An 8,103-nucleotide genomic window follows, 5' to 3' on the forward strand; every position below is an offset into this window, starting at 1 on the left:
TTTGGGGAGTTTCTCCCATTCTTCTCTGCAGATCCTCTCAAGCTCTGTCAGGTTGGATGGGGAGTGTTGCTGCACAGCTATTTTCAGGTCTCTCCAGAGATGTTCAATCAGGTTCAAGTCCGGGCTCTGGCTGGGCCACTCAAGGACATTGAAAGACTTGTCCCGAAGCCACTCGTGTTGTCTTGGCTGTGTGCTTAGGGTCGTTGTCCCGTTGGAAGGTGAACCTTTGCCCACAGTCTGAGGTCCTGAGCTCTCTGGAGTAGGTTTTCATCAAGGATCTCTCTGTACTTTGCTCTGTTCATCTTTGCCTCGATCCTGTCTAGTCTCCCAGTCCCTGCCGCTGAAAAACATCCTCACATCATAATGATGTCACCACCATGCTTCACCGTAGGGATGGTGCCAGTTTTCCTCCAGATGTGATGCTTGACATTCAGGCCAAAGAGTTCAATCTTGGTTTCATCAGACCAGAGAATCTTGTTTCTCATGGTCTGAGAGTCTTTAGGTGCTGCACCTGTTTGAACTCGTTACCTGTATAAAAGACACCTGTCCACACACTCAATCAAACAGACTCCAACCTCTCCACAATGGCCAAGACCAGAGAGCTGTGTAAGGACATCAGGGATAAAATTGTAGACCTGCACAAGGCTGGGATGGGCTACAGGACAATAGGCAAGCAGCTTGGTGAGAAGGCAACAACTGTTGGCGCAATTATTAGAAAATGGAAGAAGTTCAAGATGACGGTCAATCACTCTCGGTCTGGGGCTCCATGCAAGATTTCACCTCGTGGGGCATCAATGATCATGAGGAAGGTGAGGGAATCAGCCCAGAACTACACGGCAGGACCTGGTCAATGACCTGAAGAGAGCTGGGACCACAGTCTCAAAGAAAACCATTAGTAACACACTACGCCGTCATGGATTAAAATCCTGCAGCGCAAGCAAGGTCCCCCTGCTCAAGCCAGCGCATGTCCAGCCCCGTCTGAAGTTTGCAATTGACCATCTGGATGATCCAGATGAGGAATGGGAGAAGGTCATGTGGTCTGATGAGACAAAAATAGAGCTTTTTGGTCTAAACTCCACTCGCCGTGTTTGGAGGAAGAAGAAGGATGAGTACAACCCCAAGAACACCATCCCAACCGTGAAGCATGGAGGTGGAAACATCATTCTTTGGGGAAGCTTTTCTGCAAAGGGGACAGGACGACTGCACCGTATTGAGGGGAGGATGGATGGGGCCATGTATCGTGAGATCTTGGCCAACAACCTCCTTCCCTCAGTAAGAGCATTGAAGATGGGTCGTGGCTGGGTCTTCCAGCATGACAACGACCCGAAACACACAGCCAGGGCAACTAAGGAGTGGCTCCGTAAGAAGCATCTCAAGGTCCTGGAGTGGCCTAGCCAGTCTCCAGACCTGAACCCAATAGAAAATCTTTGGAGGGAGCTGAAAGTCCGTATTGCCCAGCGACAGCCCCGAAACCTGAAGGATCTGGAGAAGGTCTGTATGGAGGAGTGGGCCAAAATCCCTGCTGCAGTGTGTGCAAACCTGGTCAAGAACTACAGGAAACGTATGATCTCTGTAATTGCAAACAAAGGTTTCTGTACCAAATATTAAGTTCTGCTTTTCTGATGTATCAAATACTTATGTCATGCAATAAAATGCAAATTAATTACTTAAAAATCATACAATGTGATTTTCTGGATTTTTGTTTTAGATTCCATCTCTCACAGTGGAAGTGTAGCTATGATAAAAATTACAGACCTCTACATGCTTTGTAAGTAGGAAAACCTGCAAAATCGGCAGTGTATCAAATACTTGTTCTCCCCACTGTATATCAGGTGGTGTGATAGGAAAGCCAAGAAAAGTGTTAAAGACTCCAGCCACCCAAGCCATGGACTATTCTCTCTGCTTCCACATGGCAAGCAGTATTGGTGCATCAAGACAACAACAGACTCCTGAACAGCTTGTATCTCCAAGCCATAAGAATGAATAAATAGCTAACAGAATGGCTACACAGACTACATATATTTTTTTGTTGCTCTGTCTCTATGCACACTCACAGGACTCTACACACTCACGCACACTGACACTCCAACACACACATAACATGCACACACATTTATACTGACTACAGACACGCACACATACTCACATAGAATCATCATTTACGTTGCCGCTACGCTGTTTATCAAATATCAAATCAAATCAAACTTTATTTGCCACATGCGCCAAATACAAGTGTAGACTTTACTGTGACATGCTTACTTACAAGCCCTTAACCAACAGTGCAGTTCAAGAAGAAAAAAAGATTTACAAAGTAGGCTAAAATAAAAAGTAACACAATAAGAATAACAATAACGAGGCTATATACAGGGGGCATTGGTATCCTGATGTTTAGTCACCTACCCTATACATATACTGAACAGAAATATCAACGTTTTTTTCTACCTTATGTTATTCTTTAGTGATACTTTGATATTGATTACTGCATTGTTGGGTTTGGAGCTTGCAAGAAAGGCATTTAATTGCATGTGACATTAAAACTTGAAACTAATGGATAAATGGATTCTCTCTTTAGCCATGTTGTAATGGAACTTGCTTTTGAAGTAACCTGAAATATATCACAGTTAACTACTCAGCTTCTGAAACTCAGATTCTCATGTCAAGTAGTGAACACTGGTTCATACTACAGAGAGGATGCCTTTACAATGTATTGAACAGGGCCCGGTTTCCCGAAAGCATCTTAAGGCTAAGTTAATCATTAAAATGGTTAGATGAACTTAACCTGAAGATGCTTTTGGGAAACAGGGCAGGGTCAACAATTTATATAAACACACAAGATGATGTCAGGGCTGTTTTGATGCCACCGTGCCTCCATCTTGGCACTCCCCCAACGGAGTAAAAATATTTTGGAAGCTATAGAAATGCATTTATTAAACGTATATATTTGTTTTTATCACGTTTATTACAGACACCTTCATTCTCCTCTACTGATATAAGTAGGACATGGTGACATCCCGCCAACTTTGAGAAAAAAACACTTTATATCAGAGTTGTCTCGAGATGGCTATGCATATTCATGAAATTAGGCTAGTAGCATAGTATCTCTTTCCATTGAATACAGGCGGTTGACGTCAACAAACCTCATCGAATATTCAAAACGGGATTACAATAATGCTATGTATCCACCAATCCAAAGAAAGGATATAGGCGGGAGCTAGACAGCCAGGCGTTCCACTTCGTGGACAACTGATGTACCACAACAATCATGGCGACGCTGTTTGTCTGCCTTCGGATTCAGAAAACGGAGAGAGCCGAACCATCTTCGTTCCTAGGAAAATCTTGTATGTAAACAAGGTCAGTCATACTGCAGCATACAGTCAACTTGTTCTCCAGTAGAATTACTCCTGTGTATAGAAGACACCAATCGGCTTACATTACAACATTGTGACAGGTATGTCTAACTGCATGATTGTGTCAAATTTTCCATAAAATATGATACATTAATTTCGATTGCATGAAAATCCACAGACGTCACATAACAGCATGGCATTGTTTAGTGTCGCAAAAATAACTTAACTATCATGCATAGTGCAAAATTCGACATGTTGTAATGTCAACCAAGGATATATAGGATCAAACTCTCTGGCAGTGCCGCAAAGTCACACGACCCTGCTCATTACTTTGTGCGCAGACTGCGTGTGTCTAGACTGGTCTGTAACTGGGTCACTGTCACTCAAACAAAAGATGCAATACACATAGGCCTACTCTGAATACCTGAACAATGTTTCCTGTTTTTGTTTTCATGATTTCATTTGCCTACTCACATTTTTGTTGCATTGTATTCCATTTCCTTCCATTGTATTTATTTGTATTCTATTACTAAAGGTTGACATGAGTTTACCATGGATTTTATAACAAATGCCACCTGGTTTTGCTCTCCACAATGTGTGCTGATGAATATTCATTTCATTTAGTAATATTATTATTTTGCGCCAGTCATTATTATTTGGTCTATATTGTGCTTGCCATCCTCTATCTGTTTGTGCTTGGCTGTATCAGGACCTTGTTTGGAAGTCCTCCTAGGTAATCTGCTAAGGGCTTCAGTGGCACACTGACCCAACTCACGTGCCACATTTACCCTACTGCTGACAGCAGATTTACTGGCTTAGCCCACAAGGTGTGTGTTTGTGTGTGTCTGTGTTATGGAAAAACAAAGGCCAAACACATTACTGCTGGCAGATAAGACAGCAGCAAAGAGCATGCAGGGCCAGTCACGTTACAGAGGGCCAAGTAACCTCTGCTCTGACTCATCACTGATCCTAACCAAGTTACTGATCAGTTGATGCCCCAGGCTCTAAAAGTGGGTAGGACCCCGTGCTTACCTCACAATGATATGACTTGAATAACATCCACACAATAACTAGGTCAGAGTATCATTAAAGATTCCAAAGGGGAGGCATTCTTCATGTTATGATGACCACAGAGGTGTTGCTGTTATGATTTGGTCCAGTATGATTAGCCATGTGTTGCCTGTCCTCCACCCTATGATTAACGATTTAAAGCAATCTTCTTAACAGTGGAGCTGCGTTACTCCTTTGGCCATAATGCCAATGTCTTTTAACTTAACTCCGGACAGAATATAGGGCAGTAGGGTGGAACAGCTGACACATTTCTAATGAAAGTAGGGCAGGGGTAGTTTTAGATTTCAAACCATTTGAGTCCCCTTAGAGAATTTAGGTGGTCCTGCTACCACTGAATCAGATCAGTGGTGTGGTTTTAGTTCAGCAGTAGCACCTGTAAATCTGAAATCCTTACACGGGTAGTGTATATTCTGTCAAGTAGAGGTTTCCTGTCTGTCAAGGTACATTTATAATGCTATTTTATCTGTCTTTTTCTTTGTAGAGTCTCAGCACAGTTTCCAAGATGATGCAGTGTTTCCACTTTATAGTCGAGCCGGTCAAGAACATCACAGCCAAGCTTAAGGTACAGTAGGTCAAACTCCTGTCATGCATTACAAATCCTCCAAACAACAAAAACACCATTTACATGTTTTTTTGTTAAAATCTTTTTTGCTACGGTCAGAGATTTTATCATAAAGGAAAGTGACCTTGAAACGGCTGTGGAGGGGTTGTCATGGTAGCGTCACCAGTCACATGCTTACTCAAGTAGATAGGTTTTAATTGTTTCTGTAGTTTGATTTAATTACCTATTGATTTATATTTAAAACAAATCAAATCAAAGTTGACGTGTGTGTGTGGTATGGAAAACCCCAGGGAAAACAGATTACTGCTGGCAGATGAGACAGCAGCAGTGAGCATGCAGGGTCAAGTAACCTGCACGGACTGTTGATTTGATTTAGTTTCATTTGATTGTCTGAACAAGTATATGAGGGTGTTGTTGGGTAGATAATAGATGCTGTCAGGGGGGTTATGGGAGAGAGGAGATATCTTTCTTTCCTGCTGACAGGAGAAGAGCATGGTGTGCATTTTGATAAGGCCAAGTGGGTCCTTTTCTGGGTTGACCTTATTACTTTCTAAAGCACTAGTAAAACACCAATTTCTGTCCCAAAATCTGTTTCCTTTCCTCTTTTCCTAATATTTATATTTCATTGCTACATTCTGTGTGTTCTATGGCTAACTCTTTTCACTCTTTTTTTTGTCTGTCAGGAATCTCGCAAGAGGGCGAAAAATGAGGAGAGAGAGCCACTGGAAGAGAATCAGCTGTTTATAGTGGAGCTGGCTAGAGACCTCAATCGAGTGTGCCAGGTACCCTGAAATATATACACACCTTTTGTAACATCCATTATACCAGTATCCATTGTCAGGTCTAGTTTGGAGGATAAACAAGTCTACTAAATCCCACACTTGTCTATGCCCTCTCTGCAGAGGTCTGAGGTGCTGGGGAACATCTGGAAACTAGAGGACATCTGGCCCACTCCTCTTTGCAGGGCCTTCATCCTGGAGTGGGCGTCTCTGCTGGAGAGCAAGGTATGGAGAGCAGGAGCCAATATTCTGTAACAGCTATTAATATATACTGTATAGCTTGCAGGTGACTTTCTCCAAACACGTGTTAAATGAGTCTTCACCTGTTGTCAGCAGAAGAGGCCCATGCAGTCGGATGGCTGGCCAGAGGAGAGCGAGTGGAGGGAGCAGGACCTGTTCAGTGAGAATGAGATGGAGAACGCTAAGAGGACCATCATCAACTGGACCAAGGACCTGAGAGCCCAACCTGAGCAAAGTGTGTGGCCTGGGGAGGCTGTGGCTCAAGTTCTGGAGGACCTCCAGGCTGCATGGAGGAGTCGCCACATGCCCAACCTCCTGACAGCCATGGAACTGCTCATGTGGGTCTTACTGACACAGGGCCTGGATAAGGTGTGGGCCTCCTTAAATATCAATTGTCCCCCTTTAAAATAAATTAATGTATATTCATGTTAACAGTGCTGATATTTACCAAAGCCGCTATTCTCCCTCCCCATCTTTGTGCTTACAGGAAGCCATCCCTCAACAGTGGCTCATATGGAAGCAGAGGACTCAGAAGATAGGTGCTGCCCGCTACATTCCTCACTCAGGTATGTGATGCCTTGGACAGGCATTGACAGAGCCAGATGTAATGTTCACAGAACGTATTGTTAATTTGACTAATATTTGTTACTAATCTGTTATGTATATTCCAGTATGGGACTGGATCTCTAATGCAGCAGTGGAGATTTCCCTTGACCTGGACACGGCCAACCCTGACCTGCTGATCTCCAACGACGAGAAGAAGATGCGCTGCGGCTTCGAGAGAAAGAATGTGCCAAACTACCACCAGCGCTTCGATGGCTGGTGGTGCGCCACAGGGGTGGAGGGTTTCAACTCTGGCCGCCACTACTGGGAGGTGGAGGTGGGGGAGCGGGACTTTCGGCTGGGTGTGGCCAAGGAGTCAGCCCTGAGGAAGGGCTTCAAGTCCCTGAACACAGACACGGGCTACCTGACCCTGCGCCTGGAGAGGGGCACGGAGCTCAAGGCCCTGACTGTGCCCTTCACTGCCCTGCCGCCTGGTCTCATCCCCTGCAAGGTGGCCGTCTACCTGGACTACGACCAGGGCCAGCTGTCCTTTTACGACGTAGACAGCCGCTCCCACATCTACACCTACAATGAGAGCTTCAACGAGAAGCTGTTCCCTCTGTTCGGCACGACGGAGTTCATTAAGGACTTGGTGATCAAGTCCCCTGGGAGCAAGGCCTATTGCCTCTGTCCCACCCTGTGCCTGTGGGGCTGAACTTTCCCTCTTAACACCATCCCTCCACCCTATGGTTACCCTCTCATCACTCCTATAGAGTAATCAGAACCTTCGTTACTGTAAAGAACTAGACCATCATGATATTGGATAGCTATGGGACCACTGATGCTGCTGCTTCTATGTGATTATTTTTGCCTCTTCCTTACTCGAGTTATGCTATGCACTCACATGCTCTGTATTTTCGTACATTTGAAAGAATACCGTAGTATTATTGTAATCTATTGTGAAATATTAATCCTGCAATAACAATGTACTTTCTGTGATGAATAAATATACAAAACTCAAAGGTTCTACTTTTTGTGCTGTGTTTAAATTGAAGTCCTTCAAATTTGATCATGTTATTGAAGACCACTGTGATCTGAAATAAAAACACAATAACTATTTCATACTGAACTGTACAATGTCATAAGGGATCAAAATAGGTAATCCTGTTAAAAAGCTTAGCAGTTCTAGATTTGTTTACTTACCAAGTGGGGGTGTTGATGAGAAGACCTCCTCCTTCTCCTCCTCCTCCTCCATAGACCACTATGACAGCACAAAAATACCAGGTATCATTTGAATTGAACTTAAAGCCAAATAAAGAACCGAGTCCCAGAATTGACATACAAATAGTTTCTGATGAATATTTATTTTCATGCCATTCTCTCGACAATAACATCATTTTCTCATATCTCAATTACTTACATGTCAAATGCTGTCCAGAAATGAAGAGGGGGCCCTGCCCAGAGCGAAGGTTGAAGATGACAGGTGGCATGAGCTCAAACCCACTGAAACTGACCATAGGTTGGCACATAGGGTGAAGAGTGGCAATGGGCACTGGCTTGC

At 43.8% G+C, this 8,103-nt stretch overlaps 1 protein-coding gene and 1 long non-coding RNA gene across 4 annotated transcripts; one reads left to right on the forward strand and one right to left on the reverse strand.

Moving 5' to 3' along the window:
- Window positions 1–2,291: 2,291 nt before the first annotated feature.
- Window positions 2,292–8,080, reverse strand: LOC120039382. Its single transcript, XR_005475394.1, has 4 exons — window positions 7,963–8,080; window positions 7,746–7,803; window positions 5,785–6,152; window positions 2,292–3,401 (listed from the first exon to the last, which is right to left on the reverse strand). It is a non-coding gene; the product is annotated as an uncharacterized LOC120039382 (long non-coding RNA).
- On the forward strand, window positions 3,313–7,559 carry LOC120039363 (butyrophilin subfamily 1 member A1-like). Of its 3 annotated transcripts, none has more exons than XM_038984800.1 (7): window positions 3,313–3,448; window positions 4,885–4,980; window positions 5,664–5,762; window positions 5,883–5,984; window positions 6,093–6,368; window positions 6,487–6,565; window positions 6,671–7,559. In XM_038984800.1, exons 2-7 carry the CDS (start codon window positions 4,921–4,923, stop codon window positions 7,255–7,257), a joined length of 1,203 nt encoding a protein of 400 aa, XP_038840728.1. In that variant the 5' UTR covers window positions 3,313–3,448; window positions 4,885–4,920; the 3' UTR covers window positions 7,258–7,559. The 3 variants fall into 3 exon arrangements, with proteins under 3 accessions (XP_038840728.1, XP_038840721.1, XP_038840734.1); XM_038984793.1 differs by having other exon boundaries at window positions 3,314–3,448; window positions 4,900–4,980; XM_038984806.1 differs by having other exon boundaries at window positions 3,315–3,448; window positions 4,900–4,980; window positions 6,096–6,368.
- Window positions 8,081–8,103: the final 23 nt, after the last annotated feature.

The sequence above is a fragment of the Salvelinus namaycush genome, chromosome 3, assembly GCF_016432855.1.
Source record: "Salvelinus namaycush isolate Seneca chromosome 3, SaNama_1.0, whole genome shotgun sequence".
NCBI classification, from domain to species: domain Eukaryota; kingdom Metazoa; phylum Chordata; class Actinopteri; order Salmoniformes; family Salmonidae; genus Salvelinus; species Salvelinus namaycush.

Excerpts from the sequence above, each read along its gene's own strand:
- LOC120039363 (XM_038984800.1), top strand. The coding sequence starts at position 4,921 with ATGATGCAGTGTTTCCACTTTATAGTCGAGCCGGTCAAGAACATCACA. Across the intron at positions 4,981-5,663 it reads ACATCACAGCCAAGCTTAAG|GAATCTCGCAAGAGGGCGAA; the intron begins GTACAGTAGGTC and ends TTTGTCTGTCAG. Across the intron at positions 5,985-6,092 it reads CGTCTCTGCTGGAGAGCAAG|CAGAAGAGGCCCATGCAGTC; the intron begins GTATGGAGAGCA and ends ACCTGTTGTCAG.